General features: G+C 42.0%; 1 protein-coding gene across 4 annotated transcripts in view; it reads left to right on the top strand.

Moving 5' to 3' along the window:
- Positions 1-13: 13 nt before the first annotated feature.
- ano10a (anoctamin 10a) overlaps positions 14-17,182 on the top strand; it is a 36,089-nt gene continuing 18,920 nt past the window's right edge. For 3 of the 4 annotated variants that reach the window (XM_079503532.1, XM_079503531.1, XM_079503529.1), the window contains exons 1-13: positions 14-88; positions 580-651; positions 1,954-2,109; positions 2,872-3,069; positions 3,475-3,609; positions 4,996-5,115; positions 5,414-5,598; positions 5,816-6,200; positions 6,696-6,751; positions 6,858-6,932; positions 7,038-7,226; positions 7,884-8,075; positions 8,457-8,585. In XM_079503532.1, coding sequence (XP_079359658.1) covers positions 1,974-2,109; positions 2,872-3,069; positions 3,475-3,609; positions 4,996-5,115; positions 5,414-5,598; positions 5,816-6,200; positions 6,696-6,751; positions 6,858-6,932; positions 7,038-7,226; positions 7,884-8,075; positions 8,457-8,585 — 1,800 coding nt within the window. In that variant the 5' untranslated portion in view covers positions 14-88; positions 580-651; positions 1,954-1,973. The remainder of the gene's footprint in view (positions 89-579; positions 652-1,953; positions 2,110-2,871; positions 3,070-3,474; positions 3,610-4,995; positions 5,116-5,413; positions 5,599-5,815; positions 6,201-6,695; positions 6,752-6,857; positions 6,933-7,037; positions 7,227-7,883; positions 8,076-8,456; positions 8,586-17,182) is intronic. The other variant, XM_079503530.1, reaches the window with a different exon arrangement.

Raw genomic sequence — 17,182 nt, 5'->3', positions numbered from 1 at the left:
ACTCCGGAAGAAGCTTTTTGCCTTTGCTGTCAAAAAATCTAAACATTACCCCCCCCCCCCCGGCCCGTCTGAAGGAACAGGTTCTGTGGTAAATACATTAATTACGTTGTTCTTTAAATGTAAAGCATGTTTTATGTGAAACAGTGGTCTCTTTCAGTGTGCGATATTGACTTATATGTCCCCTTATATTTGCAAGTTACATTTTCCAAATATTATAGCGTTTTTTTTATAAACAACAAATTAACTAGATACAGTTAATATGACCTGACCGAGGTGTATCAGAATGAAATATATAACGTTAGTATTATACGTATACCGGTATGGCTACTGAATACAATAGTGATCGAAAAGCCAAGGTATGCTGTGGTGATTCAGTTAGCCTGTTATGTACACAAGCATTACAGTAGGATCGAGTGTAGGGTACAGGGTGCGTTAGTTAGTGGGTGAGTCACACGTACCGTGTGACAACTTTAGTTTGCGGCTCTTTGCTGCGCTGGTTAGTGACGTGGAAGAGAGCTGAAGACAAGTCCATAAACTACTACCCACGGGCCACTTATACCTTTTTTGTATTTTTATCAGCAGATCACCGGGGGCTGCAGTCTCTATTCCCAGGCTAAAACGGAATCCCCTTCTACAAAAAGAGGATCTTGGGTGAGTGGTCTTTTTGACAATACACAACAATTCAATTACAGCGATTTGTGTAGGTCTGATATTGTATTTATCTTTTGATTTGATATTATTTTAGTGTGATCGAGAACTTACGAACAACTTGAACTTGCTCCTTCTTTCTCCACCTTTTGTCTTTAACACGAGCTCCACGGCTCCACCCCCATCTCTTTAATCTGTATCAGCTGCTGCCTGTTACTGTCAAAGCAGGCGTATGGCCTATTCTAATTATTCTACCAACTCTACAGGGGCAACATGACTGCAGGCAAAGCTAATAAGTAGACTATCCATCCATACAATAAGTACTACCATTGATTGATTGATTGATTGGTGTTGTTGACTATAGAGTCAGACTTTGGTCGAGCACTTACCACCCCCTGTGTCTTTGAGCAAGACACTGAACCAGGTGCCTTGCATGGTTTCCTCTGCCATCGGTGTGTGAATGGGTGAATGTATTGCACATGGAACAGCTCAGGAATATCTATAAAGGCGCTATATACTGTACATGCACCATTGACACCTTATGTAATATTCTCCCAGAATGTTTGCCTTTAACCACTTCCCCCAGGGTTCTATTCTAGTTTCATAGGATTTCCCTTTACAATCTCCTCTGCTAAAACAGCCTACTAGATCGGCAGTTTTTGCCAACGTTCTCCCCAGAATAGGGTTGTTACTTGTTAGGGGTTCAAGTGGTTATGTCCCATGGATTGCCATTATTCTTTATTGTCTTGGACTAATGTCTGCACATGTCATTGTCCTCTACTGTACGTGTTGTTCACACTACACACCTTGGTAGCAATACATTCTTACCTTGATATGTTTGTATGCATGAGCTCAGCATAAATACAGTGATGATAGGGGGTAGAATTAAATAAGACATTACTGCAGATAATTCCATGGGAACAGTTCAATAATGTACGGTATGACCACATAAGGACAAACATTAAATAAGACATTACTGCAGATAATTCATGGGAACAGTTCAATAATGTACGGTATGACCACATAAGGACAAACATTAAATAAGACATTACTGCAGATAATTCCATGGGAACAGTTCAATAATGTACGGTATGACCACATAAGGCCAAACATTTCATTGTAAGAATGTTTTAGAAGTTGCACCATTGTATATGCAGTCCACCAAAACTAGCTGTATTGGCTAATTTCTTCTTCTGTCATCTCAGAGGAGAAGAAACTGTTCAGTCAGTACTACAATGTATGAAAAGAAAAAGACACGTATACAAGTCATTCATTTGAATCATTTCTCTGTCACTTCTCAACCAGGTTCCCTGGGAGGGAGGAAGATGCTGGAAGAACCACGAGACGGCAGTGATGGCCCTAAGTTTACTCCTCTGGTAGTGTTGGAGCTGGCCTTGGACGCCAAGGAGGAAGCCATTGCATGGCTACTTGGCCGGATAAAAGACACACAACAGCATGGAGGTATGGTGATTAATCTGTCTCCAAAGCTTTCTCAAACGTTTTCGTGTGAATAAGGGCCACCAAATGGATATCCAGACCCCCATCTGAAAATGTTTAGAGCCAGGAACCTCCAGAAGTAAAGATTGAATTAAAAATATTCGCTTTATAAATATATATATTCAAAGTTTTGCACAAATTTTCTAGATTTTTCAAAAATAGCAAATCTACATGCTCATGGCGAATAGTGTGTCACATAGTCATGTGCTATGAGCAACATCACAATTCACCCCAAATCGATTTGATGAGAACATTCTTCCCAAGGACGCAATTATGTTCTTTGTGTTTTGGTAATGAGAAATGGCTTTGTCATCTCTGCTTTAGAGCTTGGCTCTGTTAGATATGCTATGATAGAGACTATGCCATCTACTGGTATTGAGAGTTATTTCCACTAAAGCATCAGCTTGCAAGAGAAGAAGTTGGGCACTCTACCTTATTTGTGTGTGTGTGTGTGTGTGTGTGTGTGTGTGTGCGTGTGCGTGCGCGTGTGCGTGTGCGTGTGTGTCCCCAGACAAAAACGTTGAGAAACCTGTCTTACATTGTAGTAAGAACTGGATAACATACTCAGCAGCAGAGTGAGGGTAGTCTGCTTGGGTTAAGAATAAAACTCTCTCCTCTCCTCTCCTCTCCTCTCCTCTCCTCTCCTCTCCTCTCCTCTCCTCTCCTCTCCTCTCCTCTCCTCTCCTCTCCTCTCCTCTCCTCTCCTCTTCTCTCCTCTCCTCTCAGGTTCTGAGCTGCTGGTGGAGCAGTTGAGCCCTGGAGACTTGGGTTCAGAGAAGGAGAACCCCAATATATTTCTGGTGGGGGGAACCTGGCAAAGACTGCTATCTGGGGCTGAGGATGTGGGACTCTTCAAAGAGTTCCATGATGGATCCATGAGGAGTTTCACCTGCTCCAACAAACACAATTTCAAACACTTTCAAGGTACATTCAAGGAAACATCGAAACCTGTATTGTTACTAGATTTATTTTATTTTATTTTTTGCTTTGCTTTTATTGATAGGTTGAAAGTAGACTGACAGGAAATGGGGAGAGAGATGGGGGAAGACACGTGGCCGTCAGGCTGGCTCAGCAGCCTAGGTGCCCGGATGGTTGAGCTAACCGTCCGGGCCCCTTTGTTGTTACTAGAATTTGAAATTGGTTGCATCACCACAGTATACACAGTATACACTTTCATCAGCAAAACTCAGAGAGAACGCTTAATTCATTTTTTCCCCAAAAAGTTTTAGATTCACATTTAATTGTTAACTCTATCATTCTACTACACTGTCCCACTGCACCCTTGTTCTGAGCATGTACATTTTTACTATACCTGCTGTCTCTGTCCAGGGGATGGGGATGACTTCCTCAGCATGGCTGAGTGTCAGTACATCGTAAAACATGAGCTGGACACACTGAGAGCCAAGGACGAGACCCATGTACCAGGACACACACAGGTCCAACTCTACCCAGGAAAATCCATCAGTGAGTCACTGACTGAATGAATGGTACAGTAGTCTCTAGAGACAGCTCCCACTATTTATAAAAACTCAATCCCAACTTGACGATTATGCAACATTCACATATTGTGATTGGTCTAAATAGTTTCCAGTCTGAAGAGCTTCTATAAGAAATAAAAAATACAAATAGAAACTGGCCTGAGAGACTAACTGAATGCCATGTTCTGTTTGTCATCATTGTGTTACTACTAATTCATTCTAATTCTATATAGCTCTTGCTAAATACAGTAGATGATTTTTGCAATATTTCCCTCTCCTTTATTGTGCTGAATGTATTAATGACAAGCAATCTTGATATTACAGATGAATATTGGTAACATAAGGGACAGCTCACTAATTATTAGTCACAGTCGAGCAACAGCAAATCAATCAGTGGACTAATCAGTCGATATTAAACACCATTATGTATTATTCATACTTTGCCTTTTCTGTACCCCCGGTCTGGATATTGATGTTTTTTGTAGCTAGTGGGGAATTATATAATTTTTCTCCTACTGTAATATGCCATTTCAGGAGAATAGTATGTCCTGGTATTCCTGTAATTTGTGTAAGTTATAAAAAGTGTTGCTATATCAACACCCCCCTATCATTTTCTCTTTACTTTTCACTCTCTTTCTCTCATCTATGTGACATCATGTATTAACGTTGTTCTTACTTGCGCGCTCTCTCTCCCTCCCTCCCTCCCTCCCTCCCTCCCTCCCTCTCTCTCTCTCTCTCTCTCTCTCTCTCTCTCTCTCTCTCTCTCTCCTCACTCGCTCCCTGTGTCTCTTTCATACACGTAGGCCTTGTTGTGTGTGTGTGTGTGTGTGTGTGTGTGTGTGCGTGCGTGCGTGCGCGCGCGTGCGTGCGTGTGTGCTTGCGTGCACACAATCATAGCATCACTGGCTGCAATATGGAGACAATAAATATGCAAATGTGATGACTTAGTCAGAAAGCTAGATAAGAAAGCAATGAACTTGCAGTGCAGATTGAATGCTTGAATTCAGCGTGTTACCGTGTTTGTCAAATCTTGTGAAAGCATAATATAATTGTTTAAAATAAATGATGCACTCACAAAATGACAGATGAAATGATAGTGTTTTCAAGAGCTCATATTTAGCCAGTCCATACTAGACAATGGTAATTAATTACTGTTGTCGATGACACACAGAGTATTGTCAACGGATCACAGTAATTCTATACACATTCTATACACTATTTGTTAAAATTACACACACACACACACACACAAACACACACACACACACACACACACACACACACACACACACACACACACACACACACACACACACACACACACACACAATGGAAATGAAATAATTGTTATTTTGTCTTATTGCCTCTTTAGTTCGCAGACTCCAGTCCAGGGGAATCCTAGTCCAGACCTTTCCTCTCCATGACCAAGAGGAACTGAAGAGACTTTCTACCACCTGGTACCAAAAGGTTAAGCTGTCCTTCCAGCCACTTGGTAGGTTCACATCACATCACTCACTTCTTCACCACTTTTTATTTGACTTTACAGTGAAGCACAGTGTACATAAATATTTACTGTATATACTATACTGCCTGGATAAACACAATTATGAGTATAATATACAGTACAGAGAACAGGTGTGTTATTACTGTTACATTGTCATTACATACATGCTCTTTTCTAACTAGTTGAAAAACAAATGTTGCATCTCTTGATCAATTTGAGTGGAATTTGAGTTCTTTGTTCTTCATTCTCTCATTTCATTGTCCTCTAATTCTTCCCATATCTGCAGATGACATTCGACATTATTATGGCGAGGGCCTGGCGCTGTACTTTGGTTTCCTGGAGTATTTTACCCTGGCCCTCGTGCCCATGGCTTTGGTCGGGGTGCCTTACTATTTGTTTGACATGGAGGACTACGATAAATATGTACTTTTTGCGGTCTTCAACCTGGTCTGGTGCACTGTTATCCTGGAGGTAGGAAAACAAGTGAAAATGTAATTTCATTGAACTGAACTAACCCTGCAGCCCATGGTTTAAGAACTAGACTGTAAATTAATAAGAAACAATGTTTAGATAGTTGATTGAATCAACTATCTAAACATTGTTTCTTATTTTATTAAGATTATTACAGATACATGCAAATATAATTGATCATCTAATGATTGATTGGTGTTTTTTTTTAACCTGATAGTTATGGAAGCGGTTTAGTGCCACACTCTCCTATGGCTGGGGAACGCTGAGCAGGAAGAAGGCCTTTGAAGAACCTCGACCCGGCTTCCACGGAGTCCTGGGGTTCAACCCTGTGACGGGACGTGAGGAGCCCATCTACCCCAATAGCAAGCGGCAGCTCCGTGTCTATCTGGTGTCTGTCCCCTTCGTCCTCCTCTGCCTCAACCTGTCGCTCTACATCATGAAGTTCTACTTCGACATGGAGGGCTGGGCGCTCACTATCTATGATGCAGACCCCACCTTCTGGACGACAGTCTTGTCGTTCATCCCCAGTATTATCTATGGCGTGGTGATAGAAGTAATGAACCTGATCTATAGATACGCTGCTGAATTCCTCACGGAATGGGGTAAGTGGTTAAAGGATGGAAGATGATAAATGGGCAGATGGGTTTAGGTTGGATTTTCTGCACATTATATTGATCCCACTTGACTGTGTGATTAATAAAAGATTTTCAGAAGAGGTTTTGAAATCCACTTGAGACACTAGGCTCTGTGCATAACTGTAGTCCGGGCTTCCGGAATGTGGCATACCGGTTCTGGCGTGGCAGCAGATTTATTTAAACTGGAAGTACATCTGCTGCCACACCAATCAAGCGAAACTATGGCGAAATGAACTGGAACCACAAAAGGGCATTTAAGGAAAGATTTTGCATGTTATTCCTGGGCTCTGCATATTTTACATTTAGCTTTAGATGCCCATATCAAACAAACATAGATTTTATAGGCTGAGAAAAGAGGGCTTGACCGGGATAGGATCAAGGCTGGATTGTAGTTGAATGAGAGAGATGTGATGTAGCTGTCATTTGCCTTACTGACTGCAAAATGCTTTTTCTTTCATTTAGAAAATCACAGGCTGGAGTCTTCCTATCAAAACCACTTGGTGCTCAAAGTCTTGGTGGTGAGTGTATAGGATTTGAGTGAGAGGTTTTCATAGCATTTCCATTTTCAGTCTGCACCCAACTGCATGTTTTAGTATTAACATTTCAATTGTCCTCTCTCTGCAGTTCAATTTCTTCAACTGCTTCGCGTCATTGTTCTACATAGCTTTTGCGATGCAAGATATGCCTCTTCTCCGACAGGTACTTTAGGCTAGCCCTCCATCCATATTTCCTTATTTCTATCCTTCCTTTTCCATTCTTCTCTTCGTTTGGTTCTTGGTTACATCGTTTTTTGTGTCCATACAGAGTTTGGCCACCCTGTTGATTACCAGTCAGATCCTGAACCAGATCATGGAGGCCTTCCTTCCCTACTGGCTCCAGAGGAGACGCAACAAGAAGATGATGCGTAAAGCCCAGAAGAGGAGAGTCATGGGGGACAAGGAGCTCCCTCTGGCTGAGCAAGTCAGACTGGAGGCTGACATGAGCTGCTACCTGGTGGGTCAACGCCATTTTCATTTACAGTTTAATCAACTGATAACGTTTACATTCTTAAGGCATGCATCTTTATTTGTTTTAGTTTGTTTCTCTTTAAATTAGAAACAAACATAAGATGTTGTCTTATAGAAACATTAGTCTGTACCTCCCCATCATCTATCTTGGCACATTAGCCATTACCTCTGGACATAATCTCACTTTAAAAGTCTATGTAGAAGAAAAGGTGTCTTGTTACTGAAGGCTCTGTGAGGGCATGGCTGCACTGTATCATTGAGTTATAGTCAGGAGGATGATGTGGGCCAGAGACAATAAGGCGCCAATGTAGACCTAAAATGTACGGTAATTGAAGTCTCCTGATATGAGAGTGGATGATGACATGATTAGTAAGGTTCTTCTCTGTCATGACTTTTACCTGGCTAATAGGCTTCTATCTACAGTAGCACAGATGTCTCATGTAGGACTATGCTTGGGCTACATTAAACATATTGCAGAATATGTACAGTATACAGTATACGGGATTATTAACGACACATCGATGTTAAGTTCTGGTACCCAGAATTGTCCCAGTTATTGTGTGGGTGAAATAGACTGTTCATGCTAAGCACTGGGTATTGACTTATAACCCTGTGTGTGCGCATGTATGCTTCCCTATTGTAGGGGACATTTGATGACTACCTGGAACTGTTCCTGCTGTTTGGTTACGTCAGCTTGTTCTCCTGTGTCTACCCTCTGGCTGCGGTTCTGGTGGTGCTGAACAACGTCACAGAAGTCTACTCTGATGCCTTCAAGATATGCCGCGTGTACAAGCGGCCCTACTCTGAACCTGCTGCTAACATAGGCGTCTGGCAGGTGAGCAGAGAAATGCTCCTTGCTGAACAGTCCTGGTTTGAATTGTTAAAAAGGACAAATCCTTTAAACATAGAATGTTGAACAAACATTAGGTGTCTCACGAAAACTAACGGTTTCGGATGAGGTTACCACATGACGGCAACAATATGCTTTTCACTTCCCTAGAAGAAATATACTGTGGCAGGTATGACTTTTCATGATAGATTACTACTGAGGTGAAATATTAAGGCCATGTTAGGTGCAATGAGGCCATCCCATGTGCTTTCTTTGCCTTTTTTGGATTTTCTCTATCCCTTTTCTATTTTTGGAATATAAACAGTGGTAGTCTCTGTCCTAAGCCAGTTACCCAGAGATAAGTGCTGCTCTCCTCCTCTCTTCCAGATTGCTTTTGAGGCCATGAGTGTGATAGCGGTGGTGACCAACTGTGCTCTAATTGGCATGTCTCCACAAGTCAAAGCCTACTTCCCTGAGTCGGAGACGCAGCTCATACTCTGGGTGGTGGCCATTGAGGTACTGCAAATGCACGCACACACACACACACACACACACACATATATACACACACACACACACACACACACACACACACACACACACACACACACACACACACACACACACACACACCAACACATGCATACTCACACAGCGATATCTGAACCCAGTCCTGCTGAGGTCTCACATATCTGTCACCTGTCAGTGCTAAAAAGCTTCTAGACACCACCAGATGGAGCCAAAGAGTCATAATGTGTGTGTGTGTGTGTGTGTGTGTGTGTGTGTGTGTGTGTGTGTGTGTGTGTGTGTGTGTGTGTGTGTGTGTGTGTGTGTGTGTGTGTGTGTGTGTGTGTGTGTGTGTGTGTGTGTGTGTGTGTGTGTGTGTGTGTGTGTGTGTGTGTGTGTGTGTGTGTGTGTGTGTGTGTGTGTGTGTGTGTGTGTCGTTTCTAATTAGGCTCATCAACAATGCGCTTCTCATTCCTCTGAGTTCCTTTCAGAAAACAAAAAATATTAAAACAGATGCCACCCCATGCATCCCACACACATAGATGCCTATGTTTGCCTCTGCAGAAATTGTTCAAAAATAACAATGCAATTAAAGCAATGAAAACATTGGGGTAGACAAGTGAGGTCAGAATGATGCAGAGTAGAGTGTGTTCACATCATAGAGAATACATTTTATTTTTTCTGCTCCCTTAACGAGCTCCTAAGGGGGGGAACTTAGCAGCTAGTTCATGTCTCAATCTGTAACAGTGCACTACAGTTGAGCCTGGTTTATACTTTGTTGCTGCAATGCAATCGGGAACTTATCTATCTATGATAGATTCTGTTAATTTATACCATATAACTAACTAACACATTTGCAGTAGTTGGTCTCCCTACTATGAATGTAGACCCTGTTGTCAGGTAGGACACCTACTTTACCTGTTAACAAGTCGTACTTCCTGAAGCTCCTGAAGCTCACCCCTGGCCAAATGGTATGCCTTCTTGGCAGAGTGGTAGACCTGTCTGTCTGTCTGTCTGTCTGTCTGTCTGTCTGTCTGTCTGTCTGTCTGTCTCGTGTCTCTCTAGGGATGTTCTTCAATTAAACTTAACAGTTAAAGGGCCACTTCACCCCTTTTGCAACCAGAGCTTATTGTCTCCACAAGGACGAAGGCATGGGGAGAGAGTATGTTTTGCACTCCATCCGTGTGTTTGTGTACGTCCGTCTGTTACCAGCTAATCTCCGGCACCGTTGGCCCGATCCATGCCAAGTTTTGCACACACACTCCCTGGATGTCAACGATGACTTTTCCTGAACGGCCTGTTATAGCGCCACCAGGAGGTCGACTTTTGTAAAACACATTTTTTTCTATTACTCCTCAAATCGTTACACAATCGTTGCTCAAGATTGTCCAAGTCATTGGCTTTCAAAGTTTGCAGGACTGGCCCATTTTGAACAAAAAGCCTCAAATCATGAATGCAGCGTGCAATTTACGTGAAATCTTTCACGCACTTTCCTACTAGGCTGAGGAATATATCCCACCCTTTTCACATTGGCCTGTTATAGCGCCACCAACAGGTGATTTTTTTCAAAACAGATGTTTGGAACAAAATGCCTCAAATCATCCAATTGCCATTTAAGGCATAAGAACAAATGGCACGTCTGAGGCCTCTGATTGGCTAGCAAAGACCTATGTTCGTCACACAGTGTCAGGTTATTCCCAAAGAGGCTCGGTAGCCCCACCCTCTGCAAAGAGCTACGTCCTTCCGCGCCTCATTGGGACTCGCACTAAACTCCTCTTTGCACTGGCAACATAGGCTTCTTTTAAACATCTCTGGTGTGCTGGAATTAATCTACTATTGTATCTGTATTTACTTTCACATTATAAGCACCAAACATTTGCTTGCACCTTACATCGCCGTCATGTTCTCACAAGCTATTTCGCCTACACCACAAACACTAACCTACAGAATTCCACACGAAACACAGAGCCGTGATTGGCTAGCCCACTCACATGCCGATCCCCCCACACACACACACACACACACTGTCTTGTGTGTCTGTCATCTCTACGTTAGGGCATTCACTTCTAGTCATTTTTACTAGTTGACTAGTTGTTTAACTTTTTTTTAAAATAAATATTTGTACATTTAAAAACTGTGTACATTGGTGAATATAACTATAATCCACCTGATCTTGAGGCCTACAAAATCGGGAATAAAATAAAATAAAAACTTTTTCTTATTTTTCTTATCAACTAGTCAACTAGTACCAACAAGGTCGACTAGTGGATTTACTAGTCGACTAGTAAACTAGTCGACTAGTTGCTTAATGCCCTACTCTACGTAGTATAATTTCGCACCTACCTGCTTCACATGACATGGTGCCTGCACCAGACATCCACATGTTGTTGCAGAACATTCCAAATTGCATCTTTTCCTTGGCTTTTGTTTGCTTATAAGTTCCCCTCTGCGAAAACACCACATGTTGCCACATCCGCGCAATACAAGCAACTGGGTTAGGTATATGAAAACATCACAGGATGTAAAGTAAAAGTAAAAAACAACACAGAGTACTGCAGTATAGTACTTTAGGGAGTACTACAATACAGTACAGTACAATACATAGTAGTACAGTACAGTACTGTGTACAGAGTACGGAGTATTTATAATGCACTTTACATTTGTTGGATTCTCAATGCAACAATGAGTAAAAGCATAAAATAAGTACAGTACAGAGTACTACAGTTCAGTACCGTACAGTACAATTCAGAGAACTACAGTACAGTACAATACGGAGTAGAACAGTACAGTACAATACAGTACGGAGTAGTACAGTACAGTGTACTATTCCCGCTAGCTTGCCACATTTGCTGTTTCCAAGCAACAGTATCGCTTTCCCGCCAAAGACGTGCAAAATTCTAGTCTACTACAAATACTATTAACGTTGAGTGACAGTGTCAGTTTCTTCCAATGGTGTAATGTCCAATTAAATGAAAATACTGCGGTTGTATGATTGGGCGGTTTTCTGTGAATGTAATGCTGTCTGCGACTCTGCGCACGCACGTGGCCGAGAAACGCACATGTGGGCTGGTTAAAAAATGTCGTCGTCGTCCCCCCACACACACACACACACACACACACACACACACACACACACACACACACACACACACACACACACCTTGGTAGCCACAGAAATGTCTGCTTTTGCATGTGATGTGACAGACAAGGTGCACTTTTCATTTCATTTTATTCCTCATAAAAGATTTCATTGCCTGGCCCTGTATCTCAAATGGTCAAATAAATATTTTATTAAGGAATATAATATGCCTTTTTGTATTCTTTATATCAGCAAAATCTTTATTTTTATGTTAGACGTTGAGGGAAATTAAGATTCTCAGCAATTAATGAATGAATCGATAATTGACATCCCTATATGCTCTCTCCATCACTCTGTCTCTCTCAGTATTTTATAGTGTGATACCCATGATAATAGAAGAGGGTAGAGGTGATCAAAGGTGGGAGATACGAAGAGAGTGAAATGTGAACGTAATGAAATGGGGGGGGGGGGGGGGGGGGGGGGGGGTAGCCTGGAAGAAAAGGACGGAGAGCGGGGGAGAGGGGAGATGGATTGAGAGAGAATAGGGAACCTTGTTTCCGTGTATGCGCGTGCATGCATTGGGTGCGTGCTGATTGTACATCTAAGCACGTACTTTCCATCCAGCACATTCCTTTCACCAGCAAAGAACTCTCTGTATCTCCTCCTTCCTCGTTCCTTTCTCCATTTCTCTCTGTCTTTCCTTTCCTCCCTTCTCTCCATTCTCTCATATTGTCCATGCATGTCTTTCTGTGGTAGGCTTCTCTTCTCTCGTTGTTGTTCTCCATCTCCATCTTTCTGGCGGCGTCTGTCCATTCGAATGGAACAGGCAGCCTATTAAAAAGATTGGGGACCAAGAACCATGAGGGCCAGGTTCAGTATACTAAAGGGGTTGAACATTAGAGGCCAGGTTCAGTATACTAAAGGGGTTGAACATTAGAGGCCAGGTTCAGTATACTAAAGGGGTTGAACATCAGAGGCCAGGTTCAGTATACTAAAGGGGTTGAACATTAGAACCATGAGGGCCAGGTTCAGTATACTAAAGGGGTTGAACATTAGAGGCCAGGTTCAGTATACTAAAGGGGTTGAACATCAGAGGCCAGGTTCAGTATACTAAAGGGGTTGAACATCAGAGGCCAGGTTCAGTATACTAAAGGGGTTGAACATCAGAGGCCAGGTTCAGTATACTAAAGGGGTTGAACATTAGAACCATGAGGGCCAGGTTCAGTATACTAAAGGGGTTGAACATCAGGGGCCAGGTTCAGTATACTAAAGGGGTTGAACATTAGAACCATGAGGGCCAGGTTCAGTATACTAAAGGGGTTGAACATCAGAGGCCAGGTTCAGTATACTAAAGGGGTTGAACATTAGAGGCCAGGTTCAGTATACTAAAGGGGTTGAACATTAGAGGCCAGGTTCAGTATACTAAAGGGGTTGAACATCAGAGGCCAGGTTCAGTATACTAAAGGGGTTGAACATTAGAACCATGAGGGCCAGGTTCAGTATACTAAAGGGGTTGAACATCAGAGGCCAGGTTCAGTATACTAAAGGGGTTGAACATCAGAGGCCAGGTTCAGTATACTAAAGGGGTTGAACATCAGAGGCCAGGTTCAGTATACTAAAGGGGTTGAACATCAGAGGCCAGGTTCAGTATACTAAAGGGGTTGAACATCAGGGGCCAGGTTCAGTATACTAAAGGGGTTGAACATCAGGGGCCAGGTTCAGTATACTAAAGGGGTTGAACATCAGAGGCCAGGTTCAGTATACTAAAGGGGTTGAACATCAGAGGCCAGGTTCAGTATACTAAAGGGGTTGAACATCAGAGGCCAGGTTCAGTATACTAAAGGGGTTGAACATCAGAGGCCAGGTTCAGTATACTAAAGGGGTTGAACATTAGAACCATGAGGGCCAGGTTCAGTATACTAAAGGGGTTGAACATTAGAGGCCAGGTTCAGTATACTAAAGGGGTTGAACATTAGAGGCCAGGTTCAGTATACTAAAGGGGTTGAACATCAGAGGCCAGGTTCAGTATACTAAAGGGGTTGAACATCAGAGGCCAGGTTCAGTATACTAAAGGGGTTGAACATTAGAACCATGAGGGCCAGGTTCAGTATACTAAAGGGGTTGAACATTAGAGGCCAGGTTCAGTATACTAAAGGGGTTGAACATTAGAGGCCAGGTTCAGTATACTAAAGGGGTTGAACATTAGAGGCCAGGTTCAGTATACTAAAGGGGTTGAACATTAGAACCATGAGGGCCAGGTTCAGTATACTAAAGGGGTTGAACATTAGAGGCCAGGTTCAGTATACTAAAGGGGTTGAACATTAGAACCATGAGGGCCAGGTTCAGTATACTAAAGGGGTTGAACATTAGAGGCCAGGTTCAGTATACTAAAGGGGTTGAACATTAGAACCATGAGGGCCAGGTTCAGTATACTAAAGGGGTTGAACATTAGAGGCCAGGTTCAGTATACTAAAGGGGTTGAACATTAGAACCATGAGGGCCAGGTTCAGTATACTAAAGGGGTTGAACATTAGAGGCCAGGTTCAGTATACTAAAGGGGTTGAACATTAGAACCATGAGGGCCAGGTTCAGTATACTAAAGGGGTTGAACATTAGAGGCTGACCAGTGCCATCTTTTTGTTTTGTTCCAATCCCGATTTTGGAGAGTCACATACAATCTAACATGGAGATTACTGATGTTTATATTCCAACTTTTGTGGAAAAGTACCAAATCAATTATAATCAGCTATTTTTGAATACTTTAGAAAACATTTTGGAATGTTCGCTTTTAACGACATGCCCAAGATAGGGCCACAAATCGGGATCTGCAGCATAAGCATGTGGATGCCAGAAAAAGTCAAATAATAGTCAATATATCGGCCAGGCTCTATTGAACACATGCGATCGGCCACGTGTACACTGTATACACACACGCACGCACAAGTGCGCGCGCACACACACACACACACACACACACACACACACACACACACACACACACACACACACACACACACACACACACGCACACATTATCCAAGTGTATTGTTTGCATGTAGTGCCATTTGGAAGCATTTGTTATTAATTGAATGCTCTCTACAGGACCTTGAGATAATAATGGTTTTCATTATTGGCCACCATTATTTCTTTATGGGGTGTTACCTATTTCTCTGCCACTTAACCCTTTAAGACCTGAGGCAGAGAAGTTAAAAAAATAAATGATGTTGCTAAGTTTGTGAACCACTGATAAGTTCATGTCAAGGAACCCCAAAAACTATATGTACATTATTAGGCCGCTGACCCCCATTTCAAAATATTTTTTTCCAGGGACCCCAGAAGCAAATATTTGAGCTAAAATGTTTGCATTAAGATTTGCTAAAATATCACGTTTTTTCAAAAATAGCTTATCTTTAAGTGACGCATTATGAGCTTGTATAGCCGTTATTTATAATGCAAAAGTATAAAATGCTTTCACATTTTTAATGGGATAAAACCTCATTTACGCACTCACTCACTGGGTGCTCACTCTCACAAAGGGCAGCACTGAAGCTCTCTCACTTGAATCAAACAGTTGTGTAAAACAGAATATGGAATGAACCCTAGTCCTCCCTCAGTCTTTGGTGGGTGGGGTGGCTGTAAGGAAGAAAGAAGAATCAAGAAATGGAGGATTAAAGAGATCATTCATCCCCTCCTTATCTCTCATGGCCGTGAGGGTGTGTAGGGGGGGTATGGCGCTTTGTCGTATCCAGCCATGGTGCTATGATACCTGGGTAATTACTGTGTAGGGCTCACATGCATCACTGAGCAGTAGCCTGGCAACCGGCTAGGCTGCTGCAGAAACAGACCCAGACTTTCTCTCAGAGTCACAAGTCTGTATTTTATCATCTACCAAGTCTAAAAAGCAGCACAGCCCACATAATGATGGCTTCAAACATGGCCCTTTAGCCCTGAAGATAATGCTACATTTGAATACCTGTAAAACGAAACCATCTTTCTTTTCTTTTTTTCACTGTACTTGTCATACTGGGTTTCAAATCTTGTCCCAGAATCATTGGCAGAGTCTGAAGTTCTTCAAATGCACAGACAGTAGACTGCTGGCTAATCTGAAACCCTAATTGGTTTCATTGGAACCACTCTGAATCTGAAATTGCTAGAAATAGGACATGAAACACAAATTCAAATAAAATGAAAAAGAATTAATTCCAGAATATCTCTGATTGTGAATGTATCAACTAAGATGCAGCATTAATTGCTTTTCATGTGAAGATATTTTTGGCTTCACACAAATACACTAACAGCAACAGTGTTCTGTGTATTACCATTTCAGACGTTTTTAATTACATTTTAATTTGTGTGAATGATTGAATGCTCAATGCACTTAATTAAGTCTGGGCTTTGAGCTGATACAGAACTATATTTACAACTTCATCACAGACAAATAAGCAGATGTCCCTCACTTTGTCATTTTCTCTGAGGTTATTTTCAGCAGTACAACAGAGCAATCTCATTATGCCGGTTTGCAGATAATCAGATTAGCCTTTGGCCAGTGGCAACGGCAAAGCAGCAGACCTGGCCTCACCAATAGCCTAGTCTAGCCCAACCTGCTCCAGCATTGCACTGCAATGACTGCATTGCATTACCTTTCTTAACCTGAGGTGCTGACAGGATTAGTCCAATAAATTGTAGTCTCTTCACCTCACTCAACCTATAATGGGGTTGTCAGAGTGTATGGGTCTTTGTTAGTATGATATAGGGATATGCCCTGATCATGGGCCCTTGTTATTTGTACTGTTCTTTTGAGGTATATAGTATAGTAAGTCTGGTTAAGATTTCCTCATAATGGAAGCACTCATCCTTGATGCATAACCAATTAAAATACATGTATCTTTTAAATTATAGCTGAAGATGGGGATTGGGGAGCCATGCTTCACTAAATTAAACAACGTGCCTGTATTTGTGACTGATTTTGTGATTTTGACTCTAGGTCTGTGGTTCAGTGTCATACTACAATTGTTCTTCCAGGTTATTTGATCAAGTAATCATCAATGTTCATTTGAAAGTATTTTTAATTAGGTGATTTAAATACACATTTAACACATGTAATACAATAATCACCAACAAAAGTAATTGCTTTGTTTCCATTTTTATCCTTCATTTCAATGTAAAATTCAAAATGAGTGTTTCTGTCAGTTAAACTGGCAGCCTGGCACACACATTCATCCAATTCTGTTGTGTCTCACAACATCACATTTCGATCTTGTGCACCTCAGTCCTGAAAGTCCTTCTTTAAATACTTCAAGAAATAGGTCCATAGTTATGCACCTCTGGTGAGTTCAACCAGGAGCAGAGACCAAGAAATACAATACGGGCTAGTACGTGGGTTTAAAATGAGAAATTCAGTTTATGCAGCTTTGCAAAAGAAATGGCAGAAGTAGTAGTAGTTCCTCTTGAGTTGGATTGGACGTGGATTGAAATGCAAATTTTCCAATTAGTGGTGAAGCCGTGCCATGGCAACAGCATTGAGCAC

This window comes from Electrona antarctica (genome assembly GCF_951216825.1).
Source record: "Electrona antarctica genome assembly, chromosome: 6".
Taxonomy (NCBI): Eukaryota; Metazoa; Chordata; class Actinopteri; order Myctophiformes; family Myctophidae; genus Electrona; species Electrona antarctica.
This window is presented reverse-complemented; position numbering and strand designations above follow the sequence as displayed.